The sequence below is a fragment of the Monomorium pharaonis genome, chromosome 4 (assembly GCF_013373865.1).
Source record: "Monomorium pharaonis isolate MP-MQ-018 chromosome 4, ASM1337386v2, whole genome shotgun sequence".
NCBI classification, from domain to species: Eukaryota; Metazoa; Arthropoda; class Insecta; order Hymenoptera; family Formicidae; genus Monomorium; species Monomorium pharaonis.
The window spans coordinates 8703053-8727643 of record NC_050470.1 but is presented as its reverse complement, the minus strand read 5'-3'; the positions used below and the strand labels follow the sequence as shown (position 1 = coordinate 8727643).

General features: G+C 43.6%; 1 protein-coding gene across 3 annotated transcripts in view; it reads left to right on the top strand.

Moving 5' to 3' along the window:
• Positions 1-16943, top strand: part of LOC105828826 (optomotor-blind protein) — a 100980-nt gene extending 84037 nt beyond the window's left edge. For 2 of the 3 annotated variants that reach the window (XM_036286475.1, XM_036286473.1), the window contains exons 5-7: positions 3739-3885; positions 5724-5800; positions 11724-16943. In XM_036286475.1, the coding sequence (XP_036142368.1) occupies positions 3739-3885; positions 5724-5800; positions 11724-12534 (1035 nt within the window). In that variant the 3' untranslated portion in view covers positions 12535-16943. The remainder of the gene's footprint in view (positions 1-3738; positions 3886-5723; positions 5801-11723) is intronic. The other variant, XM_036286474.1, reaches the window with a different exon arrangement.
• Positions 16944-24591: the final 7648 nt, after the last annotated feature.

Here is a 24591-nt window from a genome sequence, read left to right as displayed (position 1 = left end):
GGCCAGCGCTAATTATTTCCCCTTTGTACCGCGCCGCTCATAATGGCGTCCGTGTGGGAACGAGCGCGGGCTGGCTCTCTCTCTCTCTCTCTCTCTCTCTCTCTCTCTCTCTCTCTCTCTCTCTCTCTCTTTTTCTCTTTCCGCTTCACGTGTGCTTTACACGCACGAACAGCGCGTCGGCGAATTTTATTTGTTATCGCGTACGGTGGCGGTAAACGTGAGTTTCTCGCCGCAGATTGACGGGATGACGTTGTGCGTTACGATCGGTCCCTTCACTTAAGTCCCTCCACTCCGGTGATTATCGACTCTGTTCACGGTGGACCTTTGGCCTCTGTGTCCCTCTCTCCGAATGTCTGTTGACGATTTCTGTTTTTCCCCTACACATCCAATGTATGTGGACTAACGCATGGTTGGAGCTTTTGTCTGCCTGAAATATAATTGCAGTTTTAGCTCCGTGGTCCTCCTGATTTTTATAATTCTTCTATAATTCTGTCCCGTTGTCGCGGAAGTCAGTTTAGAGATCTGATTTAAAAAAAAAAAAACGATAGTCGCATTTTAATATAAAAACATAGATTAATACATATTAAACATTAGACTTTTTATCAGAAATTATGGTCAGATATTATGTGGAGGTTTTATTTCTCAGATAATTTTAGTTTCAGTAGACTTTTTAGCATTGATCATTGTTTTTCTAAAAATTATTCTTGTAAAATCTTTACTAATTAGTACGTGAAATTAATTTTTAAGAGATAAATCTCTCTTTGAGAGATCTTTCTCTTGCCTATATATGGAGATACTAGTCTATTACAAGAGATACTAATCCTGTTACGATACATTGCTGAGAAGCGGTTTCGAGAATTTCAAGTTAGCGCTATGAAGAAGTTTACTCGGCTTCCATCGGAAACTTTTCCGGGATAATTTGCCGCCTCCCCCTTTTCCCCGCGCTTTGAAGAGTCACGAGCCATTCGCCCTTACGTTTATCGACGGCAGTTTGCGATTCGTTAAAAAGACATGTTACGTTTCGTATTCGCTTTGCAAACGTTTTCCAACCGCGAAAGTTCTCTCTTCGAGCGCATCATAATTACCCGAATTTCCGTGGGTGAAGCATTTAACACATAAACCAGATTTATTGGCCAACACCAACGAGACGCCATGCGTCCGTTTGTTAATTCATTCCTTTTTCGACGTCGACAGAATTCTCAGCAATCTTGTTAGTTGCCGTTTCCGTGGCAAAGCGATGTGCTCCAAACGGTATCTGCTTAAAACGGAAGGAGGACAGCCAACGTGAAGGAAATCATAAAAGGACACAGGGAAAAGAGAAACGGAGAACCGATGTCACTCTAGTGTCGAAATCAAATGTACTTATTTAAATCGCGTTTCCCGATTATATTTTCTTCCACCAGCGAAAACTTTTTCGTCATTCTGTCGACACAACATTCTGTTGTAGAAGCAGATAATATGTGTTAACCATTAAATATTGAATGTGAATCAAATATTTCTCTAGCTTGCATTTTATTATTATAAATAAATTTATCTCTATGAATTCGTGACAGTACTTTTGAAGATCAATAAACGATAGAATTTCGAGATAAAAAAAAAACCGTATTGTAACATCCCCGAGAATCACACCTATATCCTTTGTATCATTATATAATGATTTAGCCTTCGCGGTTAATTAAGATACTGCAATAATTGTAAGGCTTCCGTGAACTTCGCATGTCCGCTTAGGTTTCTAGACTAATCCGTATTAATACTTTAATGATATTGCTCACGATATCGGTTAAGGTTAAAAACTTGGATCGAAATACCACCTTGTATATCTCCTGTACCTTATTAAGAAGTTCATAAAAAATAATGTAAAATAATTTATTACGTGCAATTTTAGCTTCCAGAGCTGAAATTTCTCGTAAAACTTGTTTGGCATGCCCCCGAGGCATCGGGTCCGATTTATATAAGGATGCGCGGGCTACAACAATCTCGGATAATAAATGTTTCCTTTGACGAACGCGGAGATTCTTCTCGGTTTAGCAGAAACATCACGGAATCTCCCTCCGCGCGGTAGCGAATGAACCGGTTTCAACGCCACGCTGGAAATTAATCTCGCTTCTTCGCCGCGTACGACGCGGCCACGATATACAGCGGGTGATAAGCGCGCGGCATCAATATACGTTTTATTTGTCGAAGTGGCAGCGATACTGCGGATTCCGGATTGAATTAATAAGCGAGATTCGATTGAGCCCGACAGAGCGACCGGTATATCGAGAATACGGCCAGTCGGCTACGTTTCGGAGCCTATCGATCACCCTATGCGCCGAATAACCATATAAATTATGCCGATGACGATTGAGGCCGATTGCAGCCGATGGCACGGATGGAACCTGGCCCTCGGTCGTGAATCCGAGAATCCATCTTCGTGAATTGAACGGTGGAATCGCGCGATGACATACTCGGCTTCCGGTCTTTATCGACCGTCCGCGTTCACGTCGGTAATTTACTCGTTTTCACATATTTCTCTCTCTCTCTCTCTCTCTCTTTGTTTCTCGCTCTTTCTTTCTCTCCTCTTTACGCATGCGACAGACGCGTGCGCGAGCTACGCGAGCTCGCCCTTTTCGTTTTGCGTGCCGGAATAGTCCGAACAGCTTTTCGGATCGGATAATAAAAGCAACGCGTGCACACGGGCACAAATTTGCTCCGGACGCGACGTGAGTCTCGCGAGCGACTCGCACATGCATATTATTCGCATCCGTTTAACAAGATCGATGGCCGTTCGCCGTGTAACGCAAGCTTTTTAATCGCAGAATGAGGTCAATAAATTGCCGTAATCAGGATTTCGATAATTTGACAAATTTATACGAACAACGGCAATTTGACGGCAGGCGCGACGAAATAATGTACGTATCGTTGTAGGTAAACACGCAAAATCGTATTTTATTACAGCTACTTCTGCCATTTCAATTAGCGAATCAGTCAGCCGGCGGAAAAAAAAAATATGAGGAACGTCTTTGACGAATAATTGTGTTTCCCAATGTAAATACGTAAAACCACGAATCGTCATCGTCTCGGCGGCGATAAAATCACGCGAGGCTCGCTCGATTGCATTTGCAGACTTTTGTATCGACCAGCTCGGCATGATGCATCAGTGTAATAGCCGCTTTGCCAAGCCCATGCCATCTTGGTTTGCACGGAACTTTATGAAATACTTGCACGAAGATTAATTAACCGGGAGAAAGAGTAACGTGCCGGCGCACGCTCTCTGATTGTGTGATTAACGGCAACACCTTCTTGACACTTTTTTAATCTGACGTATCTCTATATTTTTCTTCGTGCAAAATCGCTCTCTCGTGTCTCGCGCCGCTTTTGTTTCTTAATTTTGCGCCGTGCCGTAGATCACTTTCAGACCACGCTCGCGATGTCTAATCACGAGACTTTTTAAGACCCGCGACTTGCGCTAATTGGAACTCTCCGTACATTGTTCGTAAGAGCGGAAAGGAAATTCCACTTCGTAATAAAGTTCGAAGATATTCGAGAAAGTGCAGTGGAGAAAAAAAACTCGATTCGCGTGTCGTTGCATTTTCTTTTGACTCGACTTAAAAAAAAAAATGTTCCGCCGCGAAATTGGTGGCACACTATCGAGCAGCTGGTCTGAGAGTGCGTACGAAGCGAAATAATTGCAAACGTTCTTTGCCAGAGCTAGCCTAAAACAATCTGTCCCAATGTATGATCCCTTTCTAATTGCAGACGATACTGAACTCGATGCACAAGTATCAGCCGAGGTTTCACCTCGTGCGAGCTAACGACATCCTGAAACTTCCATATTCGACGTTCAGGAGTTACGTTTTCAAGGAGACGGAATTCATCGCCGTGACGGCCTACCAAAACGAGAAGGTGAGCGACCTCTGCTTTGTTCAAACACACGTATCATTCACACGCAGAAAGATTAACGAAAACATAGCAGCTGAGATAGAGCCATAAAGCATAGACAACTAATATCATTTTAAGTTCTATTTATTAATTATTAAAATACAGTAGCTACAAAAGGACACTTGCTGCTAGAATCAAATAAGGGAAAAGAGGGGAGAGGGGATAAGATGACGAAATGGATGAGGAATTGCTAATTTCTGTAAGTTGATAACAAATAGGGAACCTATGCTGAACTCATTAAAGACTTTAGATAATAGTAAATCATCTGTTGTAGTTTGATTTCAATTTGTTTATAAAAGTGGTTAATATAATAAGAAATATGTTCTGGACACATGCACCTACATGTAATTTTTTTTTTAATTTGTCTATAAGAAATTATATAATTATAGTAAATACTTTCATTTTCAGATTATAAACAAATAAATACGACTCCTGCAAGTAATATAATGCAAGTGATATAATTTTATTTCTAATTGTGATATATAATTTTTATTTATGTTCCTTGATAATTATTTTTGATTTTTTTTAATTTTATTCTTTTACATCAGTTATATATTTTTTGTTACATTATTATATTTATATCTTACTCTCTATCTTTATTTCTTATTCTTGTAATATCAGAATAACATGAATTTAATATAATAAATATATTGTTCATAAAAAGTATATATTTTTAACTGAAATTGACTCCTTTCGTCATCTTACTCACGTAGGGGGGCACATGATGAAATTGGCACACTCTAAAAAAATCTAATTTTGTAAAAATTTTAATTTATTTAACAGATTTTAATTCTTACAATAATCCTTAATGGATCTGATAAAAGTAGATCATTATTTTAATATAATCACAGAAATTGTGAAAAATCGACAAAATCGTTATCTTATCCTCCTTTCCCCCATAAACAATTGCGATTCGAATGCGGTTTTATACGCGTAAGATATTAAGGGAAAGCTGCCACTTTCTATTCGTATTAAAGCTTTAATTTGAAGCCAATAAATTTGTATCTCGTAGCAAATGTATTTTATCTTTAACAGCCGACTTTTAACAGTGACAAAAAAATTCGAATTAGTTTCCTAATATTTAGCTGATATTTCTAAGTCCTTTCTTTTCGTGTACACGCGAAGGAGATCTTTCTTCAGATTAATTTCGAAACACCAAAGCGTGCGATCTTTCGGAAAATCAAAGAACGCAGACTTTGTATCTTGTACCTGAAACTTCTATAGGAGGTTAAGATAAAATTTGTTTGCTCTTTTTTTTACCTCGTAAAATTTATTGATGCAGAAATACGATCCGTTCTTTCTATGTGTCAAAAGTTCATCACCTTATCGCAGAGGAAATGTAAAGCTCACGCGCGGCGGCGAGAATTCGTTAGAAAGGAACAATCTCGCGTTACGATCTGAGAGACCGGGCCGTTTTGGTTTCTGGCCTTCCGTTAATTAATATTTCTCCGCGTTCTTGTGCCTTGATAAAGTCATGGCGAGCATCATTTCGTGGAATAACGTCTTCTCGGTACGCATTATTTTCAGTAGTGAATGAGTTGCTCACACGCACGCACGTGGCCATAAGAAGAGACCAGGCCTTGTACAGATTTTTGGTAGGTCGGTTATACAACGCGGCTAATACACTCTTATCTTAATTATCGCGCCTTCTCGGTATATATCGGCCGAATATGGAGAAAAGCGAAAAAATACTTTTAGCTTGAAGGTCCACAGGCCTGTTGAATCCGACTTAACGAAAGATTGTTTAGCTTGCACACTTTTTTAATTTCATGCTCAAATATATGTATTTATTTTGTTTGCAGATCACCCAACTAAAGATCGATAACAACCCCTTCGCGAAAGGATTTCGGGACACTGGTGCGGGGAAGCGCGAGAAAAAGTGAGTGTCGCTTTCAAAACTGCACTTTAAACGTGGTACGGTTTTTTTAACACTTTCCTGAAATTAAAACAAATCTGGACCAAAACTTTTTTGCTACGCGTACTCCTAATAAGAGAGTTATTTACTTCGCTCTATTCGCTCTATAGTTTTACGGAGGTTTATTTAAAATCATATATTATGGTCCAATAATCAGGAAAGAGTTAAAAAAAAAATCAATAGTCTAAGTATCTTTCGAGCATCCTACGGCAAAAGTCGTACAACTTAAAATCCACGTTAGTACATGACGGATTAAAAAACTACCCTAAATGCAAAGCAGGCGTACCCCCCTCTTCGAATCGCGTTTTGTGACGAGCAAAGAGCGCGAATCTGTCTTCGGGGTCGATCTAATTGATCGTAGACCTTTCGAGCTTCCCCTCGATCGACGCTATTATACCGACCTTAGGGTCACCCTCTGAGCTAAGGGTTGGTTTCACAGGGCTCATTTGCACTCCGCATCGCCGGCAGTGCCGTCCATTTATATTCAATATTGCGGGTTTATGAGCTTATGTCAGCGAGCGATCCCTCGGAGGGGATGCTGGCCCGTCGTTGCCATGGACCCAGATCGCTACCTATTTCGATCCCATTGGTCGCGGGGTGAAAACTCGAGTGGATTTTGATGAAATTAAGTCGCTATGCATAACAATTTGTTCTCAACCAGCTATTCCTAATCCTCATTATGTTCATTAAAGGACTTTGAAAATTTCGTAAATAAAACAGAATATTTCCGTGCGCGATGATGCCATCCCGCATTAAGAAGTGCATCATGTTGCGGAAAGATTTAAAAAAAAAAAAAAATTTACGCTTTCAACCGCACCGGTCAGAAAATTTTCGGAAAATTGCGGCGGTCTGCGACGTCGAGCGGATAAAGAAAGGGCGAGGTTAATCGAGAAAATATGCAAAGCAGGGGGCGCGTCGCCGCAGCAGCGCCTAATTAGAATAAGGGTTAGTTTTGGCTTATGGTTTCGGTTAAGGGTGGTTGGATGCCATCAGGAAGCCACAGGGAAACCGGAAAGAGAGAAAGAGAGAGCGCCCGGGCAGGCGAACACCCGGCAGAAAGAGACCGCGAGAGAGAAAGAGAGAGAGAGTGGCACTGTGAGAGAGGGATCGGGGTTGGAACATAGCCAATCATCGGATTAGCATACTGATGCTCAGGGGCGGCGCTATCGTTAACGTGGAGGGTGCCACTCTTGGCGGCTTTGAATTTTATATTGGCTCTACAGATCGTTTTGTGGCTGCATAAAGACTGCGCTTCGAGAGCCTCGGTCGATCCTTCGACGAAAGCGTAAAATCTCTTTTACGTTTACGTTACGATATTTGTTTTTTTATACGCTATCTTTGATCGCGTAGACTTCTTTATAACACACCGGACCGCTAACAATTGAGAGTTGAAACAAGGCAATTAGGTTAGGAAAACGAAGAGGCAATTAAGTTGTAAATGTACAGCAGTCAGTCTTCTCATCAGGGCTCAATTGCAAGAGAGATCCCCTATGATTTAAGTATAGGGAAGTAAATTAACTGCGTAAAGTAACTGTATTTGAATAAAATCGGCATACTCGATACGCGATAGCGTTAAACGACACTGACAGCCGGCGCATTGTTTCGTTAATTTTTTAACAACGCGCGGCGCGGCGTTTCGTCACGAGATATAACGCCACTCGAGCGTGACGAGTTGATTCGCCACGCCGCTTAAAAAAAAGGGCGGAAAAACAGAGAAAGAGAGAGAGAGAGGGAGAAAAAGAAAGAAGAGACCGTTCCGGTGCGGGGAGTTGTCACGTCATTTATCATCATACACCGCGGAAAGATCCGTATTGCGATACACGGTGGCGGATTAACCCGTTTCGCTCGTGAAACTCCTACGATCGCGCGTTAATACGTTATGTCTTTTCTAGCGATCCATTAGCGCAGGTGTTAAATTAATTGCCGCGATGACGCTGATGACCATTGTCCCCGGGGTTCGTTGCACGTATCGCAAACGTCCTGCGATTAATTAAGCGGAGCAAGGCGCGCGCGCGCGCGCGCCTCGCGAAATCTAGGCGAAGCCGGCGGGTTTTACTTAACTTTTGCAGTTAATTATCCGCAGAAGGGGAAATCGTTCGGATTCCTGTGTGCGTTTCTCCGCGCTGCAACAAAGCATTCCTACGAGATATAGTTACAGCCAGACTTAGCCCTCTTAAGCCTCAACCCCGATTTTTGTTAATCTCGCGTTATGGTCCGAGTGATGGTTAAGGACAGTTCGAGTACTTCGTGTACTTCGTGTACTTCAGGTACTTCGTTTGCGACGCGATCGCACGTCACTATTCGTAACTCTTGCCGCACGATCTCGCGACCTCTAATACTTTCGCTCATGCCCGAAATGTCAATTCGCTCGAAGTCGCGATGGTGACGTACATCGGCAATGATACTCGTTTTGGCGGCACGGAATAAGGTTTATCTTTTCCACGAAGTTGGTTCTTTCAGACGATGATATTGAGCTTTCGGTGGGGCCCGCAATTCCTCCCATAATCGCGGCGAGCCGAAATACACCGATTCCGCAACCTAATACAGAATTAATTGGCGCACGCGGATCCTTTCAGCGGGCTCGAACAAAATTTCCTGGAACGCTCCTAATCACGCAAAGGAAACTCGATGGTACGTTACCGTCGACAATCGAGTCGAATGACGGTGGCCGGGGTTACCGAGGGCGCGGCGCGGGAAAGGCAAAGAGGAGGGGGTGGGGAAGAGGAGAAAAGGGGGAGAGACCAGGGCAAATCTAATGCATCGTCTCTCTCTCTCTCTCGTGCAGGCAGAACAAACCTAAACCCCGTGTAAGTCCCGGCTATAGCCGTTCGCGCAACGAGAGGCTTACCGGTGTCTTAATGCCATGTAATGCGATCAGTTCACTAACACACAGAGACGCGCTCGAGCTTTCGCTCGCTCGTTCAGCCCGGAGGGGCATCCGCTCCGCGCACGCTCCTCCTCGTGGATGCATCCGTGACATGCACTCGTTGCAGCGCGCCCGAAAGGGTGTACAACAGACTCTCCACTTTCTGATACGTAAGTGCGAGAGCGCGCCGAATCAATAGTCCGTTCCGTGTAGAATTTTCAAGTTAGGTACGGTTCCTCGTTTAGCGCCAAGCGCCGGCTGTGACTACTTTTTTGTCTTCTCTTTTTCGCTATTTGACGGGTTTAACAAACGCGCCACTGAGAAAAAAGTTTTGTTGTCGTAACAAAATGTTAGTACCCGTTTATTTAGCGAATGATTTGCTGGTGTAGGGACAGCAAATGACTCTGCTGTGGGAACAAATGATTCGTTACGTTTTATTTGCCGTTAATCGTTGAACAAATGTGATTTGTATCTCAGACAGTATGTTTCTTAAAATATCAAACGATGAGAAATGACTTGCAATGGTAACTGTTTCATCTAAGCGATCCTTGCTTTCGTTTTGGCAACTGAAAGCTTTTTCTCAGTGCGCTGAAGTCTAGAAACGGAAGAATTTATTAACGCGGATTAATGAGAAATCGCTAAACCCGCGCGGCACGTTCGATCCTCTCCGATGCAAAGAAGGTTGTCCGCGGTGTAACGCGCTATCGATAAATCGCGCCGGGATTACTCGCGATTCCTCGCGTAGATCGGGCGAGAGAAACACATCGCCCCGGGGAATCGGCGAATAGATCAACGTACGTCGGTCGCGAATCGATGCGATATTACCGCGGCGTCGATGAAAAATGATCGTGACTCCGACTCGCGGGAGTACAGGCCGCGCCGTCAGCGCGATAAATCACTCTCGATCCCGCACACCTAGCTCGCGCGATTCGCGGAAAAAAAAGAGTTCCTCGTGTCGCTCGTACCGCGTCGCCGAGCGGAGCGCGCAATGTAATCGTGCCGCGCGTATATCTTGAGGGTTCTATCGACACGCCGGCGTTCGTTTATGCGAGCCGCCTGTACGTACGCACGCATACAGAGGCGCGAATTGCACGAGCTCTCTCTCTTTCTCTCTCCCCCCTCCCCCCCACCTCTCTCTCTCGCTCGTCTGTTTATAAGTGCAAATAGCCGCGAGTGGTATAAAGTTAACCGCACGTGAAGGCAACACACACGCGCGACCGAGCGGGCGAGCGAATCAGCGGACTACGCTAGACACTTGCCGCATAGGAAAGGCGTTGAAGGCGCAATTAAGATAATTAATCTAATACCACGGCCGCGCCTCGGGGCAATGCAGCTACCGCTCGCGCTCGCATAAATCCCGAGGTCTCGTTTATTGCATCGCGCGGACGACGCGCCGGCCGGCCCCGCTTCGCGTGAATTATCGCCGCGGAGGACGAGCGAGGCGCTCGAGAGAGAGAGAGAGAGAGAGTCGCGCTTAGGCGTCGGGGTCTTTTGATTTTCTTCGACACAATACCTCTCTGTCTCCCGGAATCGCGGACGCATTGATCGCGCCTGTTCCTCCTCGCTCGCTCGCTCGCTCGCTCGCTCACATACGCGCGCGCGACGTCGACGTTAACGAGCTCGATATTTCACTCGCGTGAATATCGGCGCTCTGTTAGACTTTCATAGATTCTTCGTTCGCGTAATCGAGATAACGCTTACTTACGTAAGCTCCGCGTAAAGCGAGGGTTTCGAAGAAGTTGCAGCACAGACTAAGATTCTTCACGTTTGATAAAGCTTGCATCACGTCTGCGGGCCATTTTATGTTTCAAATTGCTCATTGAAATTAGTTTGGTAAACAATTAATATTGATATACGTTCATTAATATTTTGATACATGTTCGATCATTATTCTATTACACCGAGAGAAAGAAATAGTTACAATAACTATAATATCATTATTTATAAAATATTTTTCTAACCCAACCATGTTATAGTTTATTTAAACTATATTAATGTTCTCGTAATTATATAATATTGCAATAACAATTTGATTGTCTCCATAATTGAAGATTATGGAGTAAGTTGTACTTTAAAACAGTCACTATAAGTATGTGATTACTATTACCAATATCATAATAATAATTACAGTAAGAATATTCCTAATGATTTTACTGTACAATTATAATCACAATATCACCTGTTTTTCAGTGTACATTTCTTTATACGATTGCAATAGCTTTTACGTAATGCCTTTCAGCATCAACGTTAACGCGGCTCGGTCTATTTGCAATTTTAGTTTTTCATTATGCTGAATATCGATTCGCCAGTAAATCAATTGGCACACGGCGTGGACATCCTCGAGATATTGCGCTACAGTATATAGATAGAAATTGCCGGGAATTGGTGGTTTTGTCGCAATCTTCCGGACGGAGGAAGATGCGCCTCTTACCGCACGCTCCTCGTCGCAATTTTTCGATTGAGACATACGCATACGGTATGCTAACAAAACCGCAACGAGATCCGGCGTGGCCGATTTAGCGTTCGAAATTGCCGCTGCCAAGGAGGGAGGTAACTTTATCACCGACCCCCTCGTTATATTCTCGAAAGCAATTATAGTGTGCCGTAATCAATGGGCATTCACGCGTCTCAAAAGATTGTCAGCTTGCAAACGTCGATAAATCATATCGAAATAGGCGGAACCCATTTACCCGGTGGCCGCGCAGCTCCACTAACGTTCCCTAACGATTGATAACTCACTAACCACGCCTTTCCATAAATCAATAATCAATCTAGAAGCACGGAGGCAATGGATTTCCTTATAACTTCGCATTGCGACGAAGTTGCTCGTCTCTCTCTCTCTCTCTCTCTCTACGACTTATTTTTCGCGAGACAAAAAAGTTTGCACGATATAATTTAATTAATTCTCAAATGCAGTGTACACGGGAAAGATTTCGCGCGAGACAAGCCCGTAATTAAGAGCGCGAGATAAGCGTGGCACGCGAACCTCACGAGATTGCTAACTCCGCGTCGTTGTTGCAGAAGGCAGGCGCTACTGACAGTATCGGGCGGCGGTTCCCGTTTGACAGCGGGTGGACCGGCGTCGCCGGACAAGCGGCGCTCGTCGAATTCCGCCACCGACCTCATGGACGACGAGGACAAGCTGCTGGACGTGGTTGGACCCGACACGCCGCACCCGGCCCATCATCATCGGGAACGCGAGCACTCCCGCGAGCGGGACGATCGGACGAGCGAGCGGGGCGAGGGCAGCGAGTCGTCCGGCTCCGAGAGCGGCGGCGGACCAGGCGGCCCAACGGGGTCCGAGGGCCCGCGGCCGGACGTCTCCGTCGGACCACCGCTTCACCCGCCTCTGTTGCCGTATCTGTATCCCCCGGTGCCCGGACTCTATCCCGGCCCCGGTCACCTGATACCACCGAGTCCCCTTGGCCTCCACGGTGGGGTCACGCCCGGTATGCTGTTTAACGCCCAGCTGGCCTTGGCGGCCCAGCATCCGCTCTTCGCGCACTACCCCCATCCCCTAACCAGTCCCCTGCATCAGCTCAAGGGTCACAGATTCGCGCCCTACACCCTCCCGGCGCCCTCGCACGGCTCGGCCTTCGAAACCGTGACCCCCGGTAGCAGGACCCTAAGCCCGAGATCACCGCCGCCGAGGCCACCAACCGACTCGCCGACGCCAACCGGCGGCGGTGGTCTCACCTCGACGACGCCCAGCTCCGCCGGTGAGCTCAAGTCTATCGAGAACATGGTGAACGGTCTACAGGAGAAGAGAAGGAGAAGTCCGAGTCTTACGCCCGGACATCGAGGCGACGATGCCGGCGGGGGGAGTCCGTGACAGGAGAACGAGCCTGTGAGCAGCACGAAGGACGACGACCCCGAGGACGAGGACGAGGATTGCACCGACGAGTCCGGTGGCGACCCGGAGGACCTCTCCGCCGACGAGAGGGAGCCGGACTCCACGTCGGAGCCGTCGTAGCGGCGGGAACGTTGGCTGATCGGCATTCGGTTCTCCCTGTCTTCTCCTCCTCCTCCTCTTCCTCCTCCTCCTCCTCCTCCTCCTCGTCCTCCTCGTCCTGTTCGGGATTCCTGGCCGCGCCGGACGGGAGCGAGGAAGGCCGGACTCTCATACTACAAAGTGCAATTTTATTTCCGGAGCGGCGCCGCGCTCGACAGGTCGTTTTCTCTCGCGAGCGAGTGCGGCGCCCTTCGTGCTTTCGGGACGGAACGAGGAGTCCCCCCGCGTGTTTCCTGTATCTGTAAATAGATATTTACGCGAGAGCGCGATACCGCGCGCGTTAGGAGTGTGCGTCTCTGTTAAAGGACCGCGAGGTGGGATGCGTTGGACTCTCAATGGACGCTGCGCCGATCGCGCGCTGCTGTAAATTAAGTGAGACGCGAGAGTGAATGCGTCGAAAGAAAAATGAGAGTGTATATGTGTGTGTGTGGGTGTGTGTTTGTGTGTGAGAAAAAGAGAAAAATATGGGGATGAAGTCTATGAGCGCGTATCCGTGTCCCGTGTGAGTCTACGTTCTACCTGTGTACGTTATAGGTCTTAAGGGAAGAAAACAGAGAACGATATTGCAATATAAGAGCACCTCCTACTATTTGCAGTCCCTGTACATATGTACCTTAGTGATATTATATATATTATATTATATATATATATATATTATATTATAAAAATATAAATAACATCTACTCTCTCTGTATTAATTATTAAATATATTATTATAATGATTAGAGAGACGTAAACGCATAAATGCACGATGCCCGATTTATGCCTCGAAAGCGCAAAAGAAAGCCGCAAACAATTTCAAATTCGAAAAATCTCGGGGCCCGAGTCGACGATCTATAGAAAAAAAAAAATAACGCGGCGTAAACCGCGGATTGGTTCACTGAAAAGCAGCGCCGTTCTCGAAACCTTTCGTTCTTGAAATTTCACGTCGTCCGAAGACTCGCGTTCTTTGAACGTCGAAGATAAAGCCGTCGGTCAAAACAACATGGCGGGCGATTAACTTTTCGTTTGTTTACTCGGACATTATCATTAATGAATCGCGCACAATTTTTTTTTCTTTTTAACTTTTTTCCAAAAAAGAAACTTTTTAGTATATTAAAGTGTAAATTGAATTTGTAATAAGAGAAACGGCTTGCAAAAATCAATATTTTATTTTCACGTTGCCGTCGTTGTAGCATTATATATAAATTTTGTTTTATTTTTTTATTTTCAAAAATAAAGCAAATCGAGGCTTTATTTTTTAATAGTTACTTACTCGATTGCTGAATTATAGTGAACCGAAATCCCACCGTGCCGATTAAAAGTCCGAGTCGGTCTGTAATTTGTATAAATGGCGGTGTAAATAGTTATTAAACGCGTAATAAGAACGAATAAATTTGCAATCAACTCGCGCGGGAGTCACTTTAGGAAGCAGAGGGATTCGCTACCGCGAATGCTGCGTGTAACACAATAGAAATGGTTTAGAGAGAAAAACCTGACGTCCGGGATAGGAGATAACGGTGATTTAAGGCGAAATCTCGCGATGCTAACCGCGGGAGGTAGCACGGCAATGTGTTTCTTTTCTTTCTTTTTTTTTTTTTTCTTTAAGGGAACGATTCTCCGAGAATGGGATTCTCCTGTGATGTCCGAGAATGGGAAGCCGTTATCGTTTGCACGCACTGCGACAATGCGAATGCGCCGCACGTCCGCACGTTGTACGGTCGCAGCGGCAATCGAAAGATCTCGATACTCGGCGCAATGCACATTTGGCGTTTAACGTCGATCATCTTGTTGTGCAATTGACGATCGCGGCTTCTCATTCGTATTCTAAGCCACTCTGCCGTAATTTGACTAATCGCTGTCACGTCTCCTACGCGTTTTCGATCCTGCAGTAGCGTATCGAGTATCGTAAAATGAGAAAGACACGAGCGGATCTTCTAAGTCGATCTCTCGTTACTAATAATTTGTTGTTCAGTAAATACAAGAAGGTAAGTCGACAACAGCGATTGAAAGAAGCAACGTTAAATGTAGCAACTGATACGATATGTTATTTATTTAAAAAATCAATTTTACGCGTTACATATTCGTCCAGTATTTTTTGCCAAACCGAAATATTTCAAAGTTCTTAGACTGTATACTTTTACTTCTTTAATAACCAATTAATATTCATTTTAATTTTATAAAAAGACAAACGTGATTATGTGACGTGTTGATTGTGTTAAACGTCTATGATATCTAAATATACTGATTGAAACGAGAGATGTAACATGTACATCGACTTTTGGAAGTTCTAATCCATTTTGCGATACCCGTTAAGCGGGCTAGCTCGTCGTTGTAATATGTCTGTACATCCGAATCGATTATAAGGGAGCGAAGTGTTCTGAAATCCGAAAGCAATAATCGAGCAGAGCTGTGAGTTCAACTATCGCGGATGAAACTAATCGGTTCGGCTGTCCTATTAAACTATACCGCGGTCGGCCAAGACTTCCATATTTTCTAAAAATTGGCAGACATTTTTGAGTGCGAAATTCCTGACGAAGGATTTTCGAGCGATTCCAAATGAATACCTCGAAAATCTGAGGTCATTTCAATCGTATTGTCGAGTATAACAACGGGTCTGACGATTATTGTTTATCATACTTTGAGCGAGAACCAGAAGCTTATTTCTATAATCTGGTAGACGGAATGACATGTAGATTTTTTTATTTAATTAATATGTTGATCGGAGAACTCTTGTCACAGTGATAACAAAATCGCCTTGAAAAGCGGCGAGATAAATATTTTCCACAAATCTTTATTACTTTGTTTACTTGTTACTTATTACGCAGAACCCTTGATTCGTTTAAACATGTTGATTTTAATAAACCCTGTTCAGATATCGCTCTGTTGATAGAAAACCAACACATTTCAAAATTAGCAATCTTTAGTGGAACATTTTTCAAATTCTGATTTGGATCAATGTTTTAATTAGTGAATATATGCATAATCTCACTTCTTTCTTTCCATGTATGCTTTCACGTACACATATGCACACAAAATTATAATGTATTTTTTTTAAACTCTGTCATAAATTTTCACTTAGAAACCGCAATTCTAATACAATGTAAATTATTTTGTATTTTACCATGTGAGTTGTGACATTTCTAATAAACTGAATGTGTCGTTTTTCTACAAAAATATATTAATCTTTGGAGTCGATTTCTTTTCATTAGCTCTAAAAATATTATTTTTTGACTTGTGTTTCTATCAACGTGGTGATATGCCTGGCAAACATGTTGTACATATATTTACTTTGTTCCAACCTGTTTATATTCAGTGTTAAATATGGTGCTCTCGATCCTGAATTTCACTTACACGAAAAATTCAATCGGCGCAGATGTGAAATGGGAATTACCGTATTTAGCGCTAAATGTACGAAAACGAGCCAATGTTCCGGTGCAAAGGTAGAAGCTGATCGATATGTACAGATACGCAATTGAACAGGCAAGTGGATGAAGAAGGCTTGTCACATTCTTACGCACGCTAAGTTATTTGTATGAATAAATGTTATTCCCTATTGTATTATACGTATCAGTACGTAAAGTGTATTATTAATTTAGTGCTGTGATGGTTCTTAGTGAAGTTGGCCTGTGGATGCGAAGAGTCCATGTACAATATTAAGTCACACATTAATGCGACCGCTAATTAATTTAACGCTGAAAACTTGTAATCACGAGGCATCATTAAATCAAACATTTTCTTCGTCCATCTGCTCTTTCAATTTAACGACTCGATCGTCTATGACTCATCGGAATTTTGAAACACCGCTACGGTCAAACATTTTCGGCCGATTGAGATCTCGCGTCTCGGTTCCCTCGATTCTTCGGGAATTTGCTCAATCCCTCGCATTATAATTTTCGTGGCTTCCTTCGGGGCGTTACGCACGGTCGTGTGTGTGTGTGTGGTCCCGAAGCGAGCGTCATCGTCGACGAGAAAATAAAGAAAATAGCAATTTTTAAAAAATGAGTAAAAAGAAAAAGGAAGAGAAAACGAAAGGGAAAGACGATCGGTCCAGACGTGGGCCGCGCGCGTCAAAAGCGAATCTAACTTCTTAACACGAGAATCGTGATATTCCGTGACTTGTGTATTGTACACTCTTTAGATTCTCTGTCCTCCGTTCCCAACCCATCATCGAAGTCCCTCCGCAAAATCCACGTGATTAAGAATTATATATATATATATATATATATACATATATTAATTTAAAAATACAACACTGTGTATACCCTCATTTCTCACGCTCCGATTAATAAATAAACTTAATTGCACGATGAACTTATCGTCGCACAGTTATACCGCGCGCGCGCGCGATAGAGCCACAATGTTGTTCCTTAACGAACGTCGTCGCACCGTTTGCGATTGGCAGTTATCGACAGTTATTGATTGGCGCTTATCGACTTCCGTGCAATTTTCCTTTTCTTTACGAAACGCCAGTTCTCTACTGAACGAAACGCGTCACAACGTACATTTTAATACCTCTGTGCATTGCCCGTTAATGACTTTGACATTGATTTTAACAATAGGCGAGCAAGTCAGGAACCGCAACCTCGCTTTACTTACTACGCGTTACCAGAAAATCGGTCACCGTATCGGCTACTTTGCGTCGCGGACGATGATGATTAGCGTTAAAAGCATGCATTGTTTGCATATGAATGTAATCACAGCCGACCGATGCGCATTTTATATGCATTTTAACGGACACACAAACTTTTGATTCCGCCGCCTCTTTAATGAAAGAAACCGTTTTCGTTTTTTTTTTTCGCCAGGAGAAATAAGCGCGCAAGAACGCGCGTCGGTTGCGCAGGAATTTTAATCTTTCGGTCGATCGGTCAGACGATTGTACGAATAATTACGGTTTGCTCGTGTGAAGAGATACAGCGATGCGCTTTTTTTCCGACCGCAAAATAAAGTAATGAATAAAAAGAAACCGTGAGGGAACGTAATTTTGAAGTATAGTAAGAGGAAGCACATGTGATTTTAATAACAAAAAAAAAATTTCGATGTATCTATCTGCATTGGATTACTATAAATTTATATCTTATAATTCACGAGGCTTTACAAAATTTACATAACATTTTAATTTAAGTGCTCTTGATATTTCGCAAGACTTATATAGTTATACCAGGCCCACATGATGCGATGTGTTAACGAAAACCTCGTGTTTCAGGAACGGTGCAAATTGATGAGGTATCGAACGTAATTAGCAACATGCGTCTTTTTTTCTTTTCTTCTTTTTTTTTTAATGAAGGGTTTCCCCGATGAATTCGCATTTCCGTCGTGCTATAGCGCAAAAGTAAATTCCGATAATTACGTAGATAAAAAGTTAATGAGTACGGCCTCGTTTGAAGCAAGCGGACTAACGATTCCTTGCAGCGAGACAATTAGGGAGTATTACATAGATAATTAGGCGGCCGTGCATAAGTTTCATCACATTATAACTCAAACTGTTATCGCATCTACGTACGTCATCGGGAGTTATGTGTGCGACGGTGGAACTTCTAAGTGCGAATAATCACAATATTTTGCAACGACTGTCAAATAAAAATAAAACGACGACGTCGAGTGCCGATAACGGAGGGAAATTGTTAGAGAATGTTATTGGGTTTTTTAAGTTTGATTATTTTTATAAAATAATATTTCGCGTAGTGACGGCAGAGAGAGAGAGAGAGAGAGAGAGCGCTTAGTTACGGCCTTCAAATTACGTGAATTGTCTCTTCCTCGGATGGTCCTTCATTAGAAAATAAATTAAGGTGAGGAAAAATTTCTTTTTTGTCAACCGCATGTCCATTTCGACGTCGCTGTCAGAGCCGGAGAATGATCGTGATTCCTCGAATTACCCCTGTAATTTGGGACGCTCGCGTTTCGCGGTGACTTTCGTGTCACGTAAGCGCTTTCGCCGACCAATGAGTAAATTAATATAAGAGAAGCAGGAGGGAGGACGATCGCGGTGGCGGCGACTCTATTTCGCGACGATAAATCGAAGAGAGTTTCGTGTCGCCGTATGCTAAAGCGTCAGCGAAGAGAGCCGCCTTGCAGCGGGCCGAACACGAATGCGAATGACTGTATTACAATAACAAGTTGATTCACGAGGCTGAATATTGCGTTTTATAGAGTCATAACGCACGCGCCTGCCGCGCGATAGTAAAAGTCACGCACGATGAGACGGATGGATTTATGAGATAATTAAGAATCGGGACAATTAATCCCGGCGAACAATTAAGGATCTCTCGGTAATAATTTCCTGCGTGCTGCAACGTGCTCCGGGATTATCGACTTCGTTGTAATCGCGGAATCGCTTCCGTTCGATCCAATTCGTTCCTCCATCAAAAATACCGAAGTTGCGGTCGTAAGAGCGTCGTTAACGCGCGATACTCGCCCGTTGAACCACATACGGCAGACGAAAGGGCAGCGAGAGGGTTAACGATCCATCCAAACGAAGGGAGAAGGCGGAAGGTACGTTGTATCGCTATATCGTCTGATTTTTATAAGATCCTGCTTCTCGATTTCATCAGAACGTTATTAATGAGCTCGTAAGTAATCGACGCGATCGTAAAGGCGGCTTACGCCACATCAGGCCGATCGAATCTACACGTGGAGTAATAAGGAACCTCAGGCAATTATATTAACCGTTTACCGTGATATTTCTATGGGCGCACTAAATAATTTATATCCTCAGTAAAGTGCACGACCCGAAAGGATTCGATCAAACTCGTCACTTTGCTTTCATATCTCGCGAAATCGATTGCTTATTGCTTTTCAATGGAGAGAAGGCATTTAAATTTGCATAGTACCAATTTTTATCTGCGCCGTGACTGGCAGATTACACTGCTAGGGCACAAGTTTTAAGATCTTACCGCGTGACAGTGCCGACCTACAATTGAGCGCAAGGGTGGCAGCGTGGGGAGGAAAAGGGATTAGTCAGTACCAAGCAACGTAGCGTGTTCCGCTAAAAGAGCTCGGTTTAATATCGTTTATAAATTATTCTCCGCGTAGATAGCTATCAGCATACAAATTGGTTCGCCCAGGACCTCGCGGCTTCCTGTAGAGACCCGGATATCTTGTCTAGATTCTTGTCGTTTTTCCACGAAAACTGCGGAAAGTGCCGGTGAATTCTTACAAGCGCGCAATTTCTCAGTCGTTTCAATTGGACACGTCAAAGGATTCGTCAGTTGCAATTAGAATAATTTCTTTCTACATCTAATCGCGTTGGAACTTATATATACCAGAACGTTTAGAAGATGCAATAATTTCGCAGTTACTGAATTTTTTTCAAAAAAGAAAAATTCAATGGATACACTGAAAAAAAGAGTCTTGTTGAATTAATTGGAAATCTAATAGGTTCAACTAGAATCTGAACCATAAGTTCAAACTTACCAGATTTCCAATTAAGTCAACAAGAGTCTTTTTTTCAATGTAAGAATTTAACTCTCAGGTCGCTTTGATGTATTACACCAATCGTTGCGTTATCTGTGATAATAATGACACTTTCGTCTTTTTGCGTAACTTTTCTCTAAGAGCTGTCTATCCAAAGTCCTGCAAATATACAGACAGAAAAGATTACGTGGACTGCGATTCTCGAAGAGCCTCCTCGGGAACGAGAGAAAGAGAGAGAGAGAGAGAGATTAGGAAGCAATAGGAATGCACGGTGGCCACTTTGATCGGCGAACTGATCTGGCGGTCGCGAGGTCCGTGTCCTCGAGGGAATTAGAATCCTCCAAGTTTCGAAGGGCCGTACCGCGCGGTCCACTTGGCAGTCTGATAACGACGAGGATTTAATTGACACCGGGAGGTGTCGCCGCACTAAACTATGCAAAGTGGATCGGCTTTCGTCTTCTGAAGCCTTCGACGAGCTGTGCGAGTCTCCTTCTGCCGAGACAGATTATCGACCTGTCGAAGATGATTATCGATCGCTAGGCCCTGACGTTCTTTGTATAGATAGCTCTGGTAGATTTTTTTTTATTCATTCTACTTAATTCTAGTGATACGTCCACTCTCTTATCGGTATTTAATATTTAATAATTCGAAAATGAGTACCTGGCCTGTGCTATTTAAAATTATAAAGTTATTAAAGAACGAAATTTTATAATTTATCTTGGATTTTGCATTAGCTTTCTAGTAATGTATGTATATGCTGTATCAAGTGGAACATTTAATTAAAATTCCAAAGCTATTAAACCGTTATGAAATATAATTTTGAGACTCAAGGAAAGAATCGTATAAGTGAACTAAAATATGTGTAAAAAGATTTTCGATAAAACCCGATAGATCTTTTTTTTGTTAATTTAAAAAAAGGACGGAATTATTTCTCATAAATGTTCTCATAAAAAATAAAAACTGACTCGAAGGTCGAATGAAATTAAAATAAAGTTAAGAAGTTTACATTTTGATGGAATTTATTATTAATAGTATTCCGTTAAATCAAATTATAGAATTCTTTTGGAGACAACGCCGTAACGAATTTAATTACTTCCAATAGTACCTCCATCCGGTATAGCGACACTGAAATATCGTGTGTTGTATGATTTACGAGACGCGAGACCTGTTGAGGCTGATCATCAATTTGTGTAAATTAGAAAACGCAACAACGACCTTTGCATAATTTCTAATCGGGCAGCGATTAATTGCACAATCAACGCGTATGAATGCTAATAATATTCACACGTAAACATTCGATTTATATATTTAACATTAAAATCGATAGATATCATAAAACAAGTATTTTCGCGCGGCGACCTTTTACATTAATATACACTGAGGAAAAAAAAGGTTGTTAATTTGAGTACATTTTTTAACCTGTCCAAATTTCTTCAAATCAAGTATTTATATATTTCAGTCAAATATATAAATACTTAAATTGAAGTTTAAGTATTTTATGTGTTTAAGTTAAATGCACAAATACTCGAACTGAAGAAATTTAATCGAGTCAAAAAATGTAGTCGAATTAACAATCTTCTTTTTTTTTTTTTTTTTTAAAGTGTATTAAAACTCTATAATGTCGATAACCGTGTGTGTAACAATGCGTAAAAAAAATCGCGACCGTTAAAGCTGCCGACCTTGCGCGACAATCGATACGCTCCGAGCAGCATCTCATAAGAACACTCGAGAAATTTCCACCGTCTCATCCCCGATGAAGGACATTGTCTGCACTTTCAATGGCCGCGCGCTTAATTGACACTGGTAGGTGTCACGACTCTAAACTATGCAAAGTGACCGGCCCGTCGGCGGCGGCTTCGGCCTCTGATGTCCGGCCACGTGTGCGCGGCTCTCGAGCCGACGACTCGCCGTCGCTAGGTACACGTCGGCACATCTGATGTCCGCGAGGAGAAGAGGACGATCGAAGGAAGATGATCATCGATCCGAGAAATCGAAGAGGCCCCGCCGCCGTTCCGGGGGACCGGACCGGGCCGCACGAACGATCCGTTCGTCGGCGGAAATTCATATCGAAACGTATTAATTATTGACGCTGTCGGTATCGCGTTTCTTCTACATCGCTCACCGCTCTATACGTCGCGTCGCGTCTCTCCGCGCGCTGGCGGCAGGCTCGAATTCCTCTCGCGAACCAGTTTATACTCTCGTGGTTCCTCGTGTGGCGCGATGACAAAGATCGGGGCCGCCTTCTGAAAATCGAGGCCGCTCGTCTTCGTTTTTCCCGTGAATGTTAAATCACGCTTCAACATTATCTGCCGCATCTACAACATTCTCTCCTCGCGAGAGGAGGATTAAAAAGAAAAAAAATAATTATATACGCGCGTCGTTAACGCGCGGGGATACCTCTCGCGTATATTTTTCGCGTCCACGTCCTTTCTCCCGCGTATTTATGGAATTTCATCTCGGCTCGTTTACGTGTCGTTTGATTCGCCGGAACAGAAATCACGGAGGCTCGGCTCGCGTCTTCGAGACGGCCAACGCTGCCGCCGCCGCGGCCATCTGTTTCGCGGCTTTTCTCGCGCGCGCGCGCGCGCGCGCAGAACCTACTCGACCAGGCGCAAAATACTCCAAGAGTCCGTTCTCTTTCCCCCTGTCGTTTCCTCCTCCTCCTCCTCCTCCTCCTCCTCCTCCTCTCTTCGTCTTTTCCGTGCCGCAGAGGGCGGATATGTATAGCCACGACGAAGAGGTACACGACTAGAGGACAGCTCCCGGTCTCGGTGGATGGACACGGACAGGTCCGCATTGTGTTCTGCGGCCAGTAAATTCTCCCGCTCCCGTAGTGTAAATGAGAGAGCCAGGGGGGGGAAAGAGAGCGCGATGCTGTCCAGAGTCAGAAGGGAGTTCGACTCGATTCCGGGAGTGGAGAAATACTCGGAGGAGATCTGAGAAAGAGGGAGAGAGCGAGTGAGGAAGAAGGAGGAAGAGGAAGCCGGAGGGTAGGAGGGGTGGAGAAACAGAGACGGAGAGATTTATCTTCCGCGGCGATTGTGCGCAGCAGCCCTTTGTCGCCGACCGCGGTGAGAAGTTCGCATTTTTCGTCATTTTTTTCCTATCGGTCCCCCCCCTTCCCCGCGTTCCGTCTCTCTCTCTCTCTCTCCCCGTCCGTCGTCCCGTGGATTTATTCGCGTTCTTCTCGCATTTCGACAGCGACACCCGGCCGTCGCGAGCGACCGTTTAGGTCCAGGCTAACGGAGAACAATCCCGAACAAGAATTTCCGTATCGCAATAATACAGCAAGGCTGTATAATATTTCCGGTTTTTCTTATAAGAAAAATTTGGATTCAAATCGGGAGGAGACAAGTGGCTCTCATGAATAATCTTCCGCCAACGAGCCTGATTAGCACCTGGCTGTCGCGAGAGTTGTAGGCACCGCAATCGAAGGATCTTCACACAAGCTTCGGCAGGCCGCATACGCGATCGTGTATACGTGTGTGTCAAAGGGGACGGAGAGGCGAGGTTGCGGTGCGGTAGTGTGATCGGTGGTAGGAGAGGTTTCTCTAGCGAGACAGCGTTTGTCGGCACGTTTGTGGGTACGCCGCCTTAAGGTGCAGTCTCTTAAAGAGGCCCGCCAGTGCGCTAAGGCCCACCGGGCTTACAACGACGTCGGGCGAGCCCGGCGAAACGTATTGCCGCGCCGCGTGTCTCGCGTGCGTTAATTCGACATTCGCGACTATACGCGACGTACCCAATCTGGGCGTAAATTGGTCCTTCATACCGGACGCTGACATAACTTTTAGGCGGAAAAGACGACGGCCCCGCGATGTAATTTACCTTGTACGCTGAGAAAAAAAAAGGTTATTGATTTTACTAAATTTTTCAACTTGATTAAATTTCTTCAAATCAACTGTTTGTGTAATTCAGTCAAATATATGAATAGTTAAATTGAAGCTTAAGTGTTTTATGTATTTAAGTTAAATGCATAAATACTTGAACTGGAGAAATTTAATGGAGTTGAAAAATTTAGTCAAATTAACAACATTATTTCTCAGTGTACAATTCAAAGATTTGCGCTAAATTTAACATACTTATATCTAAAACTCCTGGTCCACTCAAATGTTAATTTAGCGCAAAATAAATATGTTAGAGAGTAGCATAGATATTATGTAAAAAGTCAGCGCAAGTACTTCGACATAATTTTAAAATGCACTTTTTCAGTAAAATTTATATTATGTTGACACGTACATTTATTTTAACATACTTTATATGCTAAAAGTTAAACACAAAAAAAATGTTAACAAGGCCCGGTTTTGACATAAACGTAAAATGTTTCCTGCTATGTAGTACATCCTATTTATAAATTGAGTTCTTGAACGAATCAAGATAAAGATATAGAATCCCTTATTGTGGTTAATACGTAAAATCTACAGGAGAGATTTGCGACGTGAGGCTCTTTTACGCATAACTTGTGTACTAGTCCGAGAAGAACAGCGC